Below are 21,596 nucleotides of genomic sequence, written 5' to 3' on the forward strand. Positions count from 1 at the left end.
GGCTCAATTGGTTAAGGATCCGACTTCAGGAAAGGTTATGATATCAAGTTCATAGGTTCAAGCCCTGCATTGGGCTCTGCACTCACAGTGTAGAGCCTGCTTGGGATTTGCTCTTTCCCCTCTCTGCCCCTCCCCCACTCATGCTGTTTTTTTCTCTCAAAATTAAATAAATAAACAAAAATAAGCAAAATTGTTCTTGATTATTCATTTTAACTAATTTCAACTGCTTTAAAACAATAGGGAGAGAAAAATTTGCCCCCCACTGCCACCAATCTAAGGGGTGCTTCTGTCCTATGAGCCCTCATTTCTTTTCCTTTTTAAAAATTTTTTAACATTTATTTTAGAGAGAGACAGACAGAGTGCAAGAGGGGGAGGAGCAGAGAGAGAGAGGGAGACCCAGAATCCGAAGCAGGCTCCAGGCTCTGAGCTGTCAGCACAGAGCCCGATGCAGAGCTTGAACCTACAAACTGTGAGATCATGACCTGAGCCCAACTCAGATGCTTAACCGACTGAGCCACCCAGGTGCCCCATGCCCTCATTTTTTATAGAAGAAAAACTTTATCAGCTAAGTTAGAAACTCCCTTATGTTTCCTTCCTTTCTGGAGCTTACTGTCCCTGGGGTGCCTAACTGCCCTAGCATCGGTCCCGCCATAAGCTGTAAGCAGCACCTGCTGGATGGAAGATCCAGTATAAAAGGGCTTACTGTGGGCAGCTGTGTAGCCTGGGCTGGCTTGCCTAGCCACTGAGCAAGGTCTGGGGTCTCACCATACCCCACCACTCCTAAGAAAAGACCTAAAGGAATGCAAGTTTTTTTTTTTTTTAACATTAAAAGTTTTCAATATAATTACAACCAAAAACCCATAACACATGTCAAATTATTCTGAGTACAGGAGCCATAGTCCCCTTTATTGCTGTGAGATGAGGTACCTCTTGAAGCTTGTACAAATAGGTAAAATCATTTACTAGGAAACTTTAAGCCTCTTACAATAAAGTTACCATTAAATATAAAAATAAAATGGCTATTTTACTTAAAAATAATCAAAGGCCACTTTGAAAGAGACTGGACAGCTTCCCTGTGGACATCCTCTAGATACAACCCAATGTACTTACCAAGTACAGGTTTGTAGATGTTTGTTAACTTAGTAAATGATGGAAATAAATGAGGAAGATAATACTTTCGAAACAATGTAAAAAGAAATTTAAAACCAGTATCTTGATTCTCCTTATTCTTCCACTCCAAGCTTGCAGCCTTTGGATAATATGTGGAAAAGAACATATGTACATTTACATTTCAACTTAATGTATACTAAACTGAAATGCTGTTATTAAAATTCCTATTCTAAACACACAAAAAAATATTTTGACAAATAATGTTGACAATCATGTAATGAAATTGTATCTTAAAACTCAAACAACAAGAATGAAAGCTTCAAAGAAAAGACCTAAGGGAATGCAAGTTTTTTTTTTTAACATTAAAAGTTTTCAATATAATTACAACCAAAACCCATGACCAAAATGGTAACTACGTGAAACACGTTTTTACTGAGTATTAAAAAAAAATCACACAATGATATCATATCTTTTTAAACTGGCTCTACTACATCATGCCCTTATTTTTTCCCACATGTTCTCTATAAGGATTTAATATTCTTTCTGCCCTTAAACATTTAGTCAGATGTAATCTGGTGGGTTTTTTTTTTTTTTAACACAAAAAAGGCCATTTATAATAAACAGGAATTTTTTAAAATTTTGTTTAATGTTCATTCACTTTTTGAGAGATGGAGACACAGCGTGAGTGGGGGAGGGGCAGAGGGGGTGGAGGAGACAGACTCAGAAGCAGACTTCAGGCTCTGAGCTGTCAGCACAAAACCCGACGCGGGGCTTGAACCCATGAACTATAAGATCATGACCTGAGCCGAAGTCAGATGCTTAACTGACTGAGCCACCCAGGCACGCCTATGATAAACAGGAAATAAAGAAATAACCCCTTGCAAGGATTTCATGCAAAATCAGTATCATTAAAAGGCAAAGCTATGGCAATTTGGAAAGTGCATTCTCCTTATTAAAAGCACTCCACAGGCTAAGATAAGCCAGGCCTGCCAGTCCACCTGTACCTGTTACTAGTTCTTAGCACTTGTTAGAACACAGAGTGCTCTAAAGCAGAGCTTCCCAACTTCCTTCATGATGCAGCCCACTTAGAAAATGAAAATACTTTGTGCAGCATCTGAGGTAAAGGGATGTGGAACTTTGAATGCCCCTGGGGCAGAGGGGCTCAGTGTCTGTGACCTGTCAGAAGTTCTAATACACAGAGTGTATCAGAAGTTCTCTGGGGTGAGCCAGTGGAGAAAAGGGAGAGAAAAAGAGAGGGATGGACATGAACATACAATTCTGCACATGATTTATGCACAATCTGCATAAAAACCACCACCTTATATCACCGGCATCCTTCCTCCACTGGGATTCTGGGGATTGTGTGACTTATCTGAGGTCACACAGCTCATTAGTGACATATCTAGAATGAGACCCAAGTACACCAACACATCCAAGTTCTCAATACTTCATGCTGATCTCCTGGGACAGATGGAATGCCCTACCACTTCTGAACAGGTGGTTTGAGTTGCAGGTGGAAATGCAGAGTTTCCAGAAGACAACAGAATACGCCAGCCTGCTCTTAGGATTTTGGAGTCCTTGTGTTTCTGGTGCTGGCTAAAGGAAACGGGAGAGGAGAGTACACAAGATTGCCCAACAGGACAGAGTAGTCAGAAAGGGAGCCAAGGACTGAATCTTGAGAAACAGCAGAGAGAGACAGTCCCCAAAGAAAAGTGGCAAGAAATAAAAGAAAGGGAGGAGGAAAGCAGGAAGAAAATATGAGAGGAGAGAATATCACAAAGAAGGGGCAGTCACTGTCAAATCACCTGAAAGATGATTTGAGTAGGGCAAAAACTAAAGTGTCCTTCCTCTAGACTTGACCACTAGACCTCCTTCACGATCTTGGGCCTCTGTCTTAGCAGGGACAGGGCAGAGGCAGGTAGCAGTGAGTGTCAGGTGAGGAAGTGGATTTAGCAGAGATTATGACATCAACAAACTTGGTTGTGGAGGACACAGAGATTGGACAGAGTTCCCAGGAAGAACTCAGGGATGACCAGTGTTCGCCAAGAGAAAGGAATCCAGTCGTTTTGAACCATATCAATGCTCAGAAATGTAGACCAAGAGAAAGAGATCGCCTACTGAAATCATAAACTAATGATATTAGCTCTGTTTTCAGCTGGTAAACATCAGAGAAAGGAGCCTGTGACATCAAGCAGACCTGTGCTGACAGCACAAAGAAACACCTCTATGTGCTCCCACCCAAATTTTCCTGCCTGCTCTGGCTATTATTTCCAGATATGCCTGTTCAGCCTCTGGGCCTGCCTCCTCCTCCAACCACCTTGCTAGCCTAGGGATCAGGGTTCAGGAAGGGGCAAAGAGGCAAAAATAGATTAATACACTATGAGATAACAGAAAATATATATGGCTCTCTGCCCCCACTTCCTGGCATAGAGCCCCTAAAACTCTTGTCATGTCCTAAGACGTAAGAGCACTGGGAGCATCTTTTGTTCTAGTAAAACAACTCTGGGTGGGCTCCTGGATGGCTCCTGAGTGAGGGCTGGTCACCAGAAAGACCACACTGTGATTAGTACTTGGAATTTTCAGCACCCCCACCCCAACCCTTCCATTTCTCTAGAAGGGAGAGGGGACAGAAATGGAGCATGTCTATGTAAGGAAGCCTCCAGAAAAATCCCAATGGCAAGGGTTTCAGGGACCTTCCAGGTAAGTCAACATATCCATGTACTGAGAGGGTAATGAACCCCAACTCCACATGAACAGACATTCCTGCGCTTGGGACCCTTCCAGGCTGTGCCCTTTGTATCTCTTCATCTGGCTGCTCATCTGTATCCTTTATCACATACTTTAATAAAGTGGTAAATGGAAACAAAGGTTTCTCGGAGTTCTGCGAGCTACTCTAGCAAATCAGTTGAACCTGAAAAGGAGTTGTGGGAACCTCTGATTTGTAGCCAAGTTGTATAGAAGCAGTGGGTAACCTGGGGCCTACCACTAGTAACTGGCACCTGACTGTGACAGAACCATCTCATGGGACTGAGCCCTTCTCCTGTGGGATCTGATGCCATCTCCAGGCAGACAGCCTCAAAGCAGAAATAAACTGTAGGACATCCAGCTGGTGTGGCGGAGTTGTCTGATGGGGGAAAACACTTACACGTTTGGTAACCACAAGTGTCAGAAGTGAAGTGTTCTGTGTGAATGTGGTAATGATCTAAAAGTCGGTGGAGAACTGAATTCTTCCTGTGACATACACACTTACACAAAATAGTACATATGCCAGGTCTCTGCTGATGTGACCCGGTACATACTCTATTTTTAGTATCATATAAAATCACCTCAAAGTAAAAAGCAAAGGTACAAATGCTTTCTCTTTCCCACAGAGAGTAAGACCATTACTGAATTATCCCACGATTTTTCTCTTACCTGAATAACCATATATTTCAATAGTATTTGAAGAAAAAAGCATGTTTGGTCCTCAGCAATCTTTTCCCCCGATATGGCTGGTAGGAGTGGAGTGATTTCTTCTGGATATACCTTTGCTGCAGAGTGGGGAAAAAAAAGCAGGGCTCTTTCACCGAAGTTAAAGAGGGTTTTGTTTCTGTTTTTAAATGGTCTCTATTAACATACATCTATCCCTCCACTGGAACTGCTGAGACTATACTCCAAGCCAGTGTACATGAAGGGCTTAGAAATATGGTACAAATGCTCATGAAACCACCTCTCCCACTAAACCATTCTTTTCTCTTTCAAATTCTGCTTTGGTCAGCCTAAGATCAAGTACCTGTCATTGGGCAATAAAGTAACATGCATTAATAAAGCAATGGCCCTAACTGGCAAGTTCTTGAAAACTCACAAGACACAAATGGCTGCTATTAATACTCCCAGGAGGCCACTATTGTCCTTCCATGAATGCTGCATGAAATACACAGCTGGCAAAAAAGAGCCTGGGTGAGCAGATGAATGTCCGCTCATGAAACAATCTGAGGAGGACAATAGACAGTAGTTTTGGATGGCGGATTTAAATCTCATTAACAGCCACAAAAACACTCCAGACATACCACGCGTCTCTACTCTCTGCTATTGCCAACATCTGTCCCCTCCCTTCCATTCTTGTTTCCACCACTTCAGGAAATTTCTCCTGTCATCATTTCATATAAAATAGGCTCCAATTCTTTCAATTCTAATGTCTTTAGACTTTACTATGAATATGAGCAGAAAATAACTCCTCCTCTGAACCATCTGTGAAATAAAGATTTCTATGTAGGATAATGACAAACCAAGGAATTCCTCAATGTAACTTCAAGAGTCATTTCAGCCTGTAAGATCTGCTAAAGTTACTCACCATCAGCTCCACTAGGGCTAGGACTGATGAGTGTCTCCAGCGTACAGGGCCCTCTGGATGACATGATTGCTGGGAAACCAGGCACAAGGCAAGCAAAAATCAGCACCTGCTCTTCTGCACAGTTTGTCTGAAGTGCTTGAAGCCACAGAAGAAACAGCCTGATCCCTTCACATCTTATCTAAAAGCAGAATTAAAGGCAACAAAATTAAACACCCAAATGTATATGCAGAGATGCACTGTAATGCAGAATCAGTTCTGAGAAAGAAAAACCAGAAGTTAAAGGTACTGTTGAATTACGGCACCAAGCTCTTCTTAGTGACTAGCAGGCATGCTGCAATAAACACAAGGGTTAAGAGTGTGGGTTCTGGAGCCACAGGGCCTGGGTTCAAATTCAGGCTCTGCTACTTTAGCTTAGCTGTGACCAGTGGAGGACTGCTTAACTTCTCTATGCATTAGTCTCCCCCTCTGTAAAATAGGGATAATAGAATTTACCACAAAGTACTGGTATAGGGTTAAGAGAGTTATAACAGTGCCCATATCATCAATTGGTTACCCATGAAAACAATGCAAAGAAAATCCTCCTCCAAGTTTACACTATGTTTTGAATAGAGTTTTTGTCATGTCACTACAATATGTACACGTATAATGTAATGTTCTTGAAAATCTGAACACTTAGAGCTAAACAAGACCTTGAAGACCTGGCTCAATGGGATTGGGCAGCTCTCCAGCTTCCCTGCCTCATGTCCCTACTCCATTCTCTCTACCACCTTCATTGTGCTCTGAAGAGATGAAAAAAATGTCAGATGAAGCTGTAAGATGCAGTGAGCTCCAAATGCAGGCAACTGAGGGACTCCTTGATCTCCTTTCAACTATACCAAGGTAGTGCAGATTCTTCCAGAGCAAGTGTTTAAGCCAAACATGAGGCTCTGCAGGAAAGACGAAAGAAGTGAAGTGAAGTGAAGTGAAGTGAAGTGAAGTGAAATGAAAAGAAAAAAAGAAAAAAAAGCAAGTTTGGCTGACTCCCCACAGAAGTAAAATACACCGAGACAGACACCCTGTCTGGAGACAGTTCTACACATCAACAGTAGATTCCAGGGCACACTTTCAGACATGCCCGTGGACACATCACTGCTGTGTACAAACCTGCATGATCACTCACACCTGTCCACTTCTCCCCAAGCAGGCAATATAAGTGGGGACATTGCTGAACACATAACAGACAAAACATGACATGGCTCTACGTGTATCTAACCAAATTGCAGAAAATTTAACAGGAGGAAAATTACAAAATTCTATCACGTCTCCAATTTTTTAGGATAACTGTATTTAAGTTAACGAAATACAAATAAGGCCAATAACAAACATAAAGTCACAACCTGATTAGGTTTTAACTATAAGACTATTAATTAAAATAGGAATAAAATGTGGGATCTGTTGTGAAGCTAGGAATAGCTCATCCCCTTTTTTCAACATGTAAGAGAAGTAACACACCAAATTTAAGTAGCTATGAGTGTTTAAGCTGGTATAAAACAAAAAATATACAGACTTATTATTTTTTAGTTGTCTTCAATGTTTATTTTTTTAATATAATTTATTGTCAAACTGACTAACATACAGTGTGTACAGTATGCTCTTGGTGTGGGGAGAAGATTCCCATGGTTCATCGCTTACATACAACACCCAGTGCTCATCCCAACAAGTGCCCTCCTCAGTGCCCATCACCCATTTTCTCCTCTCCTCCAGCCCCCATCAACCCTCAGTTTGTTCTCTGTATTTAAGAGTCTCTTATGGTTTGCCTCTCTCCCTCTCTGTTTGTAACTATTTTCTCCCCTTCCTTCCCCCACGGTCTTCTGTTAAGTTTCTCAAGTTCCATATATGAGTGAAAACATATGATGCCTGTCTTTCTCTGACTGACTTATTTCACTTAGCATAATACCCTCCAGTTCCATCCATGTTGCTGCAAATGGCATGATTTCATTCTTTCTCATTGCTAAGTAGTATTCCATTTAATATGAACTTATTAAAGTCACACACATGACTCAATTAGCTATAAGTGAATCACCTTCCATAAAGTATATATCCCCAGCTGGCTTCTTTTGTCATTTATGTTTTAGGGTCATCTTATCTAGCATCAAATGGTATTATATATCATTATAAAAGGTATGTTTGTTTTAAAATAAGCCAATGTTAACCTAAAGTTATGCTGCAAACAAATATTCAAGAGTAAGGCTCTGCTGCTCTTTTCTCCCAGAATGGCTCTCAAAACCAGCAAAAGTAATTCAGAGACAACTATAATTTTAACAAGATTGCTGGGGTGAACGGAATCTAGCATGTTAGCTCGGAAGCTTGGAGAGGAACCCTTGCCTTTCCTGAGGATAAAACTGGAGCAGTGAGCGCCTTGCTGACGGTTACCTGACTGTACGCAGTAAAATCAAAATTAGAACTCCAAATTCCAAACTCTGAATCCTAAGCCCTTCTCCCCAAATGATATTTAAAATGTATATCACAATAAGTTTTGATGTAAGAACAAAAACTCCAACTAATAAACTCCATACTAGTTTTAATCAAAAATAAAGAGTAAGTCAAGTGGTTTTTAAAGATCTTTTTTCTCTACAAATGGCCTCATTTTGTCACTTTATGGCACTAGTAAATTTAAGAATGTTGCAAAATGACATTGCACATTCATCTAAAATAAATACCTTAATAGAATTTCCAGTGTGTAGAAGCTTCTTTAAAGTTGAGCCTGAAAGTTTAAAACACTGAGTTAGAAAGAGTATATAAATTTATACCATACACACACAAAAAAAACTCAGAGTGGATTAAGATGCATTTTTAAAAGGTCAGTTTTAGAAAGAAAAATTATACTTATGACAAAAGAGAATTTTTTTTAAAAAGAAAAGAAAAGCAATGTCACAGAAGGAGAGATATCTTTAAGATAAAATTGCTTTAAGTGTGAAACTCTTCGAAACTCTTAAAATAGTCAAAATGACTGATATTAAGTAACACATATACCCACAGTAGATCTAGTGCAAACATCTCATCATGAATAAAATAAATGATTCTTTTCTAATCTCCAAAGGTAAAAATAAATAAAACTACTGCTTATAAAACATTTTTACAAGAATATTTTGCGAATATTCAAGATAGCATGTTTCCTTGCAGTGACAATCACGTTTATATGTTCGGGCAATCAATAAATCCTTTAGCAGAGCTCTTTCGTCACTGTCAAGGAGGAGGAATCAACGTTTACTCAGAACTACACCATTCAACTGCAAAAACTTCAGTGCTGCTGCCCACTTTAATTAGAAAAGTCTCTCTTACAAGGATGGAAACATATTATTCTATAACATGTTCATGTCTTAGTATGGAGTTGGCTTGGCAACCCACCTAAATATCATATGTAGGCTCTAATCTTAACCTTAAAGAAGGAAGTAATCTTTAAAAATAAAAAAATGTATTGGAAGTCAGGCAAGAGAACCTTTTCTTCTAAAATTTTGGGGAAAAAAATGACTTCAATCTCCTGATGATAAGTTTTATGCAATAATTAAAACTCACACATCAAATCATATTTACTCCAGTAATGTATTTCAAGAGATGTTCCACTAAGAAATAGAGCCAGTCTCAACAAATTTCTACAGGTCATATTTAAGTGGATAGATACAACATGTTAGTTAAATGCACACAATTTTGTAACTGCTGTTGCTATTTATAACACTTAACACTAAGATTCAGTGGAAAGTCACCATTGTTATGACTATGTTACAACACTAAGTCACCAACAACACTAAATCACCAACGGTTGTGAATGAGTAACAGAAGTTAAAGTGCCCTCTTCCCTCTACTTCTGTCACCAAACCATATCCAGTATTTTTTTGGTCTAGAGCCAGCATTTATTGAGCTAATCTCTCTCACAACTAAGGTTCAAGTGTCTGCTCTCATGGGACTATTTTATCCCACACCTCTCCTTAACCTGGGGCCTTATCCCTTGCCTCCATGTTCACCCATTCTTGGACAAAGGTTGGTCTGCCTCAGTTTAATATTGACTCCAGTATGCCCATGAGGACCTCATGTGGTTGGCAGGGCCAACAGACACTCCACTCCCCAAAAGACTCGAGATAAAGTCCGCTCACACAGCTCTTCTCCTGGACATCTGGCAAATCTATCATTTTGCAACACATTCTTGGAACACTTTCTCCTGGTTATTGTGCGTGACCACTGAGGCTTATCAGCCCCTCCCCTACTTTGAATGGGTCCACAGTTTTATTTTTAATGTTTGGCCTACCCATAGTTGCCCATATCCACTCTTCTCTACAACGGAAAGAAGAAAAATACTTATAAATAGGACAGACTTTACAAAGAGACATACAGAATGTCTCGACCCATATCGGCCAACAGTCCCTGACTTTTTTTGAAATTAACCTGGTAATTTGTTAGAGCAGCAATAGAAAACACATACATGTTTGATGTTTCCATCTTGCAAGAAACTCTTGTACATGTGAAGTAGTATAGCTTGGCATTTACGAGCCAGATTCAGAAGTCAGATTGTTAGGGTTCAAATCTAGGTTCTGCATTTACTGTATAACCTGAGTCAGTTACTTAATCTCACTATGCCTGAGTTTTCTCATCTGTGAAATGGGATAATAACAGTGCCTACCATGGGGAATTATTAATGAAGTTTAAATGAGTTAACATATATAAATGCTTAGAACAGTGCCTGGTATATGAAAAACACATTTTCCCCACAAGATAAGGCATCAGCTATTCTCTAAGAAACTCTTTTTAAATAAGAACAGCATTAGAAAGAAAACTTGTGCAGTAGGAGCACACAGAATAGTGTTTCAACATGAAAACTGGTGATAAATACCGGAGAGCCTTGCCTGGCTACTTTAGGTATTTCCTAAGGTCCAAAGTTCACAAAGATACTGCTACTCTAACTACCATTATGAAATCTTTTTCATTTTAATTTCAAAAAGTTTCTCTCTATATATCACATCTGTTTGGAATTTTAAATACCCCATCCAAACTATAATTATACCCACTCCCAAATTTTAGGTGCCTCTTCAACCCTACTGATTGCCACTATGTTGATTCATGTGAGGGAAGAGTGAATAAATGAGTAAATAAAATCTAATTAGTTGGACTGATTCTATGAACTTCTAACTTCTACTGGCTTTTATTGTATTTTATAAACATCCTTTTAATGTTAAGTCTTATTGCTTTTAAGGAGGGCTGGGTCTAGGACAAGAAGAGTGAGGGGTCTGCACAAGAAAACTCAATAATAAAAAAAATAATATTTTAATACAATAGTTTCTAAAAATCAAAATTAGTGCCAAACAATCCATGATGAACATTATTAAGGTTTTAAATAAGTATCAGTGTTCAGCTAAGTCATACTGGAGCCTAACATAAAAGGAAAACTGTGTACCACTATAGATATGTTTTCATACATTTTTAATGGTTAATTTTTTCCCAGAACATTTAAGCATTGAAAAAACATTGAAAAACAAAAAACTCAATATTGAACAATCGAAAATTATTAAAACTCACATTAGCTTAAGTTTTGTTTATAACACAGAATGTATTACAATTTTACTCTCCTGGCTTTAACAAAACAAATTCATCAAGATTTTCAAAATCTTCTTTGCCTATGTCATTTTCAATTGTGAGAACTGCCTTGCTTGACAATTTCTCTTGATGAAGTGGCAATCTTTTAGACACCTTTTTAAGGTCACTAGTTCATAAAGATAGTTCTAATATAACTTTAACATTATAAAACTGATTCTTGTGTGGTTTTTATTTTTAAAAAACTCCCTCTGTATATCATGCCTCAAACCAATTAATAAGCAAAGACAGTATACCACCAGGAAGGGTACAAGAACACAGAGAAACACCCTTTAGGGTGCTGATGGTGTGTAAGCCGTGCTGCCAGCTGCCAGTGGAGCAGGAACACAGAACTTCCTGGCACTATAATATTTACAATAAGCACAAAGGAACGCAGTCCACTGGAGGAATTTGAAATTAATCTCAAAAGGAATCAGGGAACTAAATATGAAACATATAAAGTATAGAATATCTAGAAGAAAACGCAGAAGATCTTTGTGATCTTGGGTTAGGCAAAGATTCCTTAGACAGGACACCAAAATCACAATCCATAATAGAAAAACCAATAAACTGGAATTTATCAAAATTAGAAACTTTGAATCTTTGAAGGACACAAGTAAAGCAATGAAAAGACAAGTCAGAGATAGGGAGAGAATATTTCCAAGTCACATATCAGGTAAAGCACATAAATCCAGAATTCGTAAAGAACTTTTAAAATTCAATATTAAGAAGACAAACTAAATTAAAAAAAATTTTTTAATGTTTATTTATTTTTGAGAGAGAGAGAGAGAGAGGGAGAGAGAGAGAGAGACAGAATGTGAGCAGGGAAGGGGCAGAGAGAGAGAGGGAGACACAGAATCTGAAGCAGGCTCCAGGCTCTGAGCTGTCAGCCCAGAGCCCGACGCAGGGCTTGAACCCATAAACTACGAGAGATCATGACCTGTGCCGAAGCGAGATGCCGACCGACTAAGCCACTCAGGCGCCCCAAACTAAATTTTTTTTTAAAAGTGGCCAATCAATTCACACGTACACTTTGCCAAAGACATACAGATGGCAAATAGCAGAGGAAAAATGTTCAAAGTCATTTGTCATTAGAGAAATGAAAAATTAAAACCACAGCAAGGTAGTACTACCACTGAAATAAAAAGACTGATGATACTAAGTGTTGATAGGAACGTAAAGTAATTGGAACTCTCATACTACTGGTGGGAATGTCAACCACTCTGGGAAGCAGTCTGTCAACTAAACATATAATTTTATATGATTCAGCCATTCCATTCTCAAGAGACAGGAAAGTACATGTCTACATAGAGACTTGTACACAAATGTTTACAGTAGTTCTACTTGTATGCAAATACTAGAAACAGCCCAAATGCCCATCAACAGGTGAACAGATAAACTATAGTATAACTATACAATGAAATACTATACTACTCAGAAATGAACTATTAAGATATACATCAACACAGATGAATCTCAAAATAATTTTATTGGATGAAAGAAGCCAAAGGAGAGTATATACTGCATGATTCTATTTCTATGAGACTCTAGAAAATCAAACTAATCTATAATGATAAAAAGCAGATCAGTGGTTACCTGGGAACTTGGCAGGGGGGTGGGAAAAAGGCATGAGGAAACCATTGGGAATGATGGCTATGTTCATGATCTTGACTGTTGTAATGATTTCGTAGGTGTACACCTATGTCAAAACTTATCAAAATTAACATCTTCTCTACATAGAGTTTATTATCATCAATTATACTCCCAAAAAAGACCAGCTTTGTAAAAAAGCAAAAAACAGAGCAGGTGGCTTGAGAGTGACTAAGTGAAAAATCGGGAGGACACAGGTTTTTCTCAGATACAAATCTGCATAATGACAAGTGTCCAGAAGATAAAGTCAGGAAGCCACAAAGGGTGAGGGGGTCAAGGAGCTGATGGGTAAATAGCTAAGCCATTAAAAAAAAAAAAAAGGCAAGTAAGCAGGAGATCAGAAGACATGGTGGCAATGAGGAGGGACAAGGTACAGTTGAGGGAAGAGAGGTTTCCACAGAGGGGGCAGTGGATGAGGTCTAGAATGGGTCTTGGAGAAAAGAAAGACCACGATCTCACCCCCACAGCTCTGAGGGAGACAGAGAAGACTGAGAGAAAAGCCAGGTATTAGATAGCTGAGGAGGTGAAACAATGAGGCTGAGACTCTAGGGCTGTGGCTTAACCCAAGAGGATTTCCAGAGGGCCATGTCCAAAGTGGGAAGGAGAGCAAGAAATGCAGGGCAATGATGATGAAAGCATGCCAGAGAGGACCCTGGGAAGACACCAAGTGGGCTGAGGGGGCATGAGGGTCAGCCATCCGCTGATGGACATGGAGGCATGCAGGGTCCCTGTAGCTCAGCCTGGCTGCAATGCACCTCTGAGGAAGTCCTAGTGTAGAGTGCATGGGAGACCCTGTTCCCTAGGGAAGAGGCAGCTGTGGTGTGGCCTATGATGGACCCAGGGAGGTTGTCAGACTCAGCGTCTGGAGGAGTAGTTAGAGCCCAGTGAGCTGTAGAAACTTTGAGAAATAAGGCTGCTCAGAGGTTGTGTTCACATCCTAAGCACTGTCAGACCACTGTGAAGCCCAAGGCATAAAGCCAGGGGGATACTCTTAAAAAGTCACAAGCAAATCTGCAGTTTTTATAACCAATGCAAATCTGCATTGGTTTTTATATTATATATAAGAAGAACCTAGTTGAGCAAGCTAGATTAATAATCACTCATTTATAAAAAACACATATGAGGTACTATGTGAATTTTCCATTAGTTGAACCTACTCTTTTAAGCCCAAGAGCTATTTATTTGGAGAATTTTTTATATAAAACATCTCTAGTAAAAAATATTTCTTCCCACCCCTCAGCAAACTTTTACTGCGTACAGGCATAGCACTGTACACTGAATGGGACAGGATTTGCTTTCTAGAGGCTCATGAACTGTAAACCCTCTTAAAGGAAACACACATATAACTTCAGTCCTATACTAATGATGCTTGAGCACATGAAAAGGGGCCACAGCCTGCCCCTGCCCCAAATATCCTTGGTTTACTATTGTGCCATTCTTGGTCATCTCCTCACATCCTGTGACCTCTCATTATCACACAGAGATAAGGCTTTGAGTGGCCACCCTTGTCCATCGTGATTTACTGAACTAAAATGGAGGGACTGTGGGAGGGGGGATGGGCTAAATGGGTAAGAGGCATTAAGGAATCTACTCCTGAAATCATTGTTTCACTATATGCTAACTAATTTGGATATAAATTTTTAAAAATAAAAAAATAAAATAAAATAAATTAAAAAATAAAAAATAAATATTACTAAAAAAAACAAAATAAAATGACTTCAGGAAAATTTTCCCATTTGTAATCAGTAATGGAAATTTATAAACAGTTAAGTAGCAGGTTAGCATATACCATAGTTCATGAATCATGGGATTCAAGCTCTGTGTCGGGCTCTGTGCTAAGTGTCGAGCCTGCTTGAGATTCTCTCTCCCTCTCTCTCTTACCTTCCCTCTGACCCCTCTCTCCTGCTCTCTCTAATAAAAATAAATAAATAAAATAAAACTTAAAAACAATTTTGAGAGAAATGAAATGTCTCTCTTCACTATAGACAAAACAAAATGGCATGATAGGAAACTGACTTCAAACAATGTGTCAGGTGGTATTTCAAACTAATTTCTTCCTTCCCAGGATAAAACCTGGCTATCCGGTAGGTCTGAGAACTTTTCAGACTTGCAGAATGTAGGAGTTGCTCTTATTTTAGGTTTCTATACTTGGTGACACTATTTGTAGTGCGAGACAGGAAACATACTGAATCAGTGGTGTGCAAACCCAGCTTTAAGATCCTAACCCAGTATTTCAGAGAACCTTGGCCACTACCAACCACAGTAACATTTTATTACAAAGTTTATACAGTAGTGTTCTTCATATTAGTAAGAAATACTAGGTATATAGAATGTAAAAGATCTAAAATAAGAACTATTAGATACCTAGAATGTCTGGCACTGACTAGTGAAAAGCTTCCTCTCCTTGACTCAAGAGGTTTTGCAGAAGTCAAGAAGATACCAATGCTACGGAAATATTTAAGACACGTTCCTTTCCTCTGAAATCTGGTGTTTCCTTAATATTTACTTAGTTTTTACAACTAACTTCGTCAAGACCTTCAGTGACAAATGATAACCATTTTAACAAATCCGAATAAACTGAAAAGAATGCAAGAGAGTGAGGTATGTCAAAAAATGTGTAAAGTTACAAATCCACAATCCTTTATTGGCAATTTCAAAATCCAGAAAGCTATGAAAACTAACGCTTTTTGTGTGCAATTCACTAGTGGACAGGACCTGACTTGAATCTGAACTCATCTGGTGGCAACTCCTGACTAACCTGACTGAGGCTCTTGTGGATTTAGTTATGCCACTGTTGCTGAATATTCATATCTTAGGCTACAGAAATAAGAATCCTCTTGGTTACAGGGCAGTGCCCAGTCCCTGGGGTGTTACCTATAGACATCAACATTGTGTTAATGTCTGTCATACATCAGTACAGGATGATTTTATATGCAAATGCCCATATTTCAGCATTCTGAAATATAACTCATTCTATACACTAGATAAACTAGCTTATTCTACATACTAACGAGGTAAACAACACCTGCTCTTATGCTGGTTCAAAAGGACTATTCCTCTGCAATCCCAGTCCAAGAGTCACTGTTCATGGTCAGATGCTATTAAACTGGGTAAAAAGCTACTTGTACCCACAATTTTAACCAGTCCATGTGGTAACAGCAGCCAGAATTAAGGTAACATCACACCACCCATGAGGCGCATAAAGTTGCACAACACAAATGGCAAATGAATTTCTACACCTAGTTCTAGTAAGCTCATTCAGGCTGAGAAGGGGCTATTAATCTACAGACATTTTAAAGTACTATCTGAAGAAAACAAGTGTGGTTTTCCTATAAGATACGAACAAAATGGAAGGATTATATCTAGCACAGATAAAACATACCGCATGTTATTTCTCATTTTCATCCATTCCCACTACACCACGGAGCACTACAAGTCCTTGTGGTATCTCTTCAGATTATACTTAGCATTTGATTTTTAAGTTTTTACTTCAAATACACAAGGTTGAAGTATCAACAGAAATGCTATCAATAACTCTATAATGTAAAGGAAAATCTTCTTTGTGTGTTTGAAAGATTTAAAGACCAAGGCACTACCTTAAAGTGAGGATTTAATCATTCAGTTCAGTAGATGTATTTATTATATATACTTTACTAAGTTCAGTTTATATAAGGGCCAGTAACATTTTTCACATAAATAGTACTAAATTAAATTTGGGATTCTGAATTTTGAAATATTCATCGAACATGCCATGTTCTTTCAGGTCCTGTGTCTTTCACACATTGATCTCTCATCTAGAAAACCCTTTCTGCACTCATATATCAAGGCTCAGGTGGAGATTTACCTCTCTTGGAGCCTTCCTCAGGTCTTCTGAATAGAATTGTTCAACTTTCTTTGTTGCTACCAGTATACTTTTCATAGCGACAGTTATACTCTAATTATTTTATTCTCACCTACCCCTCACCCCAGGCAATCAGCTTACACAATACAAGGATGGTGACATATTCTTTGTTTCAGCCTCAGAACTTTGTTTCTCCCTCAATAAATATTTGAATGAATGAATGATCAGATAGTAGGATGCCATTATGAGGTTATGCTCTCCGCAAATATGATCATCTGGCAAGGTATAAAAATTATAGCAACTAGAAGTCTTCTAAGGCAGACAGACCAAACCAGATACTCTTTAAACAGAAAGGTTCACCATCAATATCACAAATTATGCCAGCTATGCCATGAATATTAAGTTGAGAGGAAATGTTTGATGTCAAGAGCTGCACAGAAAGGGCAGCCGTGGTAACTTGGCTATATTGCAAGTTCCCTCCTGCTGCCACACACTAACGTATTCAAACACAATAGCTCTGATCAATGATAAAGTCATGAAGAACAAGATATTTTTGTAAGAAAAAAATGAAGTCACTTAAGAAAAATCCTCCAGATCAAATGTTTCTCAAACAATTTTTATCCACAGGAATCCCCTTGGGCTCTTGTTACAGACTGCAGACTGTCTTGAGACCTGGTTGAGTGTCGACTTTGGCTTCGGTCATGATCTCACAGTTTGTGGGTTCAAGCCCCGCATCAGACTCTGCTGTCAGGATCCTCTGTCTCCCTCTCTCTCTGCCCTTTCCCCACTTGTGCTCTCTCTCTCTCAAAAGTAAATAAACATTTAAAAAAATGCTGACTGTGATTGGCAGGTCTGGCTGGGGCCGGACATTCTGCATTTTCTAACAAGCTCTCACGTGAGGCTGATGCTACAGATCTATGAACCATTCTTTTTAAATAGCACTTTTAGAGCAGGGATAGATATTATATTTTCCTCCAAAGTCCAGAGTGGACTTGTCTTGCTTTTGACCAACATATCCTTGTTAGCATTCTTTGTTATAACCTAATCTTGATGGTGCTAGTTATATAAAACATTACTAAAAATTTGACTGGAAAAAAAATCCATATGATTTTAAAAATCTTTAAATTGTTCTTACCTATACTCTGGTAATGCCATCGAAAGAAAATTCGTTCAGGTAGAAACTGCAGTATTTTCTATAAAACAAATTTAAAAACTGGTAAGATAAAGAGAACATAAACTACACATTTCATGATAGTACTATGTGTGAAAAGTATATACATAGTTCAGAAAAGAAAACAGAAAGAAAACAAATGTTTTATAATAATGTAAATAGCACACTTGACCCTGTAGCCCATGGGACAGTATCTTACTTGCCCCAGGCAACCTTCTTTACCTGAGTACCTTAAAGACATCACTGTCCCAAGTTTAATTCTTCCTAAAAGAAAACAAGGAAAAGAAGGGGGGAAAAAACCTAAAATGATAATTTTATCTTAATTAAATCATAGCCATTGCTTAAGAATTAAAAGAATAATTTCTCAAATGCTAGATGCCCCAGGTTTCTGCTTTTTGGCCTTCAATTTCCCGTTTGAATTATCATTACTAGTCTCTGGATACAGACCAGAGTTGCGAAGAAATATGAACAACAAAGAAGAGAAGACCTTGAACATTCATTCAGTGAAATAACAAAATGAAATTGCTGCCAAGAATTTCTTGAAATTAATAGCTAAGAGTAAGTTTCAGATTGCAGACAGGACTTCCACCTCCTTCGCCCCAAACACTGGAAGGTACGATAAAGAATGAATTTATGACACACAAGAGTATTTGGCTAATAAAAGCAAATCCCTCCCCAAGACCCAAAGGACCTTTTTCTTTTTTCCCTACTCTAAAGTAAGTTTTGGCAAGTTACTGTTGGATCATAAGATTCCTTGTACTTTATTTGCAACCACCTTTTTAAGAAATGTAGAAATTAAAAAAAAACAGTCAAAATATTTTCTTGTTATTGAAAGATATCACTATTTTACCACGAAAAATCTTCTTTCTAGGTTATCTAAGCTAATATTCTAACATTTTAAAAGACGAAGGTAAAAAATTTATATCCAGATCTCCCGAATAAGTGTATTTCCAGGCAGCTAATAAACTACCTCCTCCATCTAAACCTGCCTGGGGTTTTGTTTTGTTTCGTTTTCTTATCTTAACTTTCCAAGTGGGTCAATAACATACATGTATCGCATCATTCGTTCTCAGGTGACGACAGTAAATGTATAAGAACGTCTACTGAGAAAAGGCACAACAGGTAAACTTGCATCAAACGCAGGTGATTCCAAATGGCACAGACTTCACACTCGGCCTGGATGCTTTTCCACTCACAGCCTGGCACCGATGGCACCACCTCACCATCCGGCTCTCACTGCAAGCGTCACCTCCCCATAGAGGTTTTTCTGGGCGTTCCTTCTAGAAGAGCCTGGCTCCCTCCCCACTGCTCTGATGCTTTCTCTACTGCCCTGTCCTCTTCATAGCCCTCATCCCTCACTGAAGTCTTCTTCAAGTTCACTCATTTGAAGGCAGTATTTCTTCTACCAGAGTGTAAGCCCTGCAAGCGCAAGAACACCTCTGTCTTTTCCTCTTAAGTACACCCAGCACCTAGAGCATGGCTGGCACATAGCATGTGCTCAATAAATACTCAGTAGAAGAATTCTGCATTCATTTTATTTGTAAAACCATGAGTTTTACAGGTCATCCTGACCTTTGCTTTGTCCCTTTGTTCACGTTAACATAAAATGTACCTTTGTACTCCTTATATGTCATTGACTGATGACCGATATTTACGTTAAAATGTATGGGCAGTTTTTAAACCCTGAACTTAGTAAAGAAAACTCAAAGAATAAAAGCTGTATGATTTAAAAGAATTTTTCAAACTCTGACAAACATAAATAAAAAAATATAAATATATTTAGTTATGGTATTTCTTACAAATTCTTCATACCACACATCTACACGGATGAAAATGCTATAAAACTATATCGAAGACCATTTCTGATTATATATATTAAAAGCTGTATGTGGCTGACCACATGGCTGACAATCACTGACACGAGCTCTCTCCTACATTTCCACTTTTGACTTCCTCTAGAACATGTTGACTTGGTATTTCTTAAGTCCATAACTCTAAAGTGTATCCTATATCCTGTTTTATTCTGTATTAATGCGGACATACTCCCAAACACACTTACACACACACACACACACACACACACACACACAATGGACAATCAAATCCCATTTAGTGAAAAATATCTACACACTTGATACCAAGCTTGGTGTCTGAAATGCAAAAATAAGTTCATATTCATAAAATACTTAGTTCTTCCTTCTAAGGGTTTTGTGATTAGTGGGCAAGAGAGATGATAAAGAAAATATCATTCAAGAGGAAAAGAAAAAAGCCCAATAGGAGTTTGTATGAGGAGGTATAGAGGTGAGGGGGAAAGCACCTCATCTCAGAACCTTCACAGAATGGTTCCAGAAAAAAGGGATGCTTGAGCTGAGACTTGTAGGATTAATTAAATTAGCCTAGTGGAGAACAGGAATAGAAGGAAGAGCATGTGTGAAGGCTAAGAGGCAAAAACAGCTTGATATCTGAAAAGAACAGCAGCAGTTAGAGGGTCTACTTGGTTAGTAGGTAGATGAGGATGGGAGGAGAAGGAACTGGAGAGATAGGTGAGGCCATGATCTCATGAAGCACTGAACAGGTTCAGTCCCTGAACAAGTTCCAGCTGGGGGGGGGGGGGGGCGGGATTTAAGATGACTGAGACGAGAGGCAGAGACATCAATGAAGAGGCAATGGTAACATTTCAGAGAAGGAATGAAATAGCCTGGACAAAGCTCAGCACGGTAAAGAGGAGATGCATATAATAATGATATTTGAAGGTAAAACTGTTGAGCTGGCAGTCAGACAGAGTAGTTGTGGTGAATGGAGTACTCAAGAAGGATTTCCTAGTGGCTCAGTATGGCAATACCCCTATCTAAGACATCAAATCCAGAAGGAATCCCAGAATTGAAACATGTCCAATTTGGTTCTGGACATCCTGGAATTGGAGGCGTCAACAGACTTCTTAGAGGAGATGTTCTAGGCAATTAGATATATATGGGTCTGGAAGGCAGAAGCAGGACTTGGGTGGTAACAGAATATAGGCAACAGCTGAAAATATGTATGCATAAGGTCCCTCCGAGAGGGCTTAAAATGACAGAAGATGAGACCCTAGAGACATCAGTGCATTGAAGCTCTCTGAAGACAGTAAGGATGAAGAAGGTATAGCAGAAGCTAGAGACATGTGTGCACAGGTCAAAAAAGAAATTTTTGATGTGCCAAGTGTTTGCACATTTATTTATTTTAAAGATTAAAAATACTTATGACTATTTATATGCACAACTAGTTAGAAAAAGTTAAGGATGATGGAAAATATAAGAAACTGATTGCCACCTAACAAAATAACTTCAGTATCAAACCAAGTAAACTCAACGTTATCTGTTGCTCGAAGAACCCATAACCTTCGTCAGCCAGACACCAAACACCAGGCAGGACGGATCAATCTATACATTGCGCAAAGGCAAGTAAATGGTTCTTTGGGGGGAAAAAATAAAAGCAGGTCTTCCCCTTGCAATATATATCAACGTGCGTATAAGATGAATAATACACAAAAGGAAGTAAGTGTATCAACTGGGTTATCTGTTAAGATCCACTATATTAAAAGGGAATCAGAAGTAAATATATCAGTTCTCTATGGAATATTTTAAAAGAACCCATGCAAACACTGTCCTACCAACAGAATGTAAACCTGAACATGCCCAGGAGCTACAGACAAGGCCACAGACAGGAGTGAGAACCCAGAGAGCTGTCTACAAGTTATAGGAAAACATCACAAGCAAAGAGGTTTGTGTGAGAAAATCAACAACTCTGGATCTGAAAATAAAGATCAGGGTCTCAGCAGTCTATTTCCAACCCAAAAGAGCCGCTCTATAGCCCAGAAAAAGTACGACCTGGGGATGGGCTTACAAGTCTCCAGA

The 21,596-nt window shown here is 38.8% G+C and overlaps 1 protein-coding gene across 8 annotated transcripts in view; it reads right to left on the reverse strand.

Annotated features, from left to right (window-relative positions):
* Nucleotides 1–21,596, reverse strand: part of RALGAPA2 (Ral GTPase activating protein catalytic subunit alpha 2) — a 322,181-nt gene that overhangs the window by 247,504 nt on the left and 53,081 nt on the right. For all 8 annotated transcript variants that reach the window (XM_042931750.1, XM_042931748.1, XM_042931749.1 and 5 more), the window contains 5 exons: nucleotides 17,671–17,728; nucleotides 8,143–8,186; nucleotides 5,444–5,621; nucleotides 4,525–4,640; nucleotides 1,111–1,249 (listed from right to left, as the gene is read on the reverse strand). In XM_042931750.1, coding sequence (XP_042787684.1) covers nucleotides 1,111–1,249; nucleotides 4,525–4,640; nucleotides 5,444–5,621; nucleotides 8,143–8,186; nucleotides 17,671–17,728 — 535 coding nt within the window. The remainder of the gene's footprint in view (nucleotides 1–1,110; nucleotides 1,250–4,524; nucleotides 4,641–5,443; nucleotides 5,622–8,142; nucleotides 8,187–17,670; nucleotides 17,729–21,596) is intronic.

Source organism: Panthera leo, chromosome A3, assembly GCF_018350215.1.
Source record: "Panthera leo isolate Ple1 chromosome A3, P.leo_Ple1_pat1.1, whole genome shotgun sequence".
NCBI lineage: Eukaryota > Metazoa > Chordata > Mammalia > Carnivora > Felidae > Panthera > Panthera leo.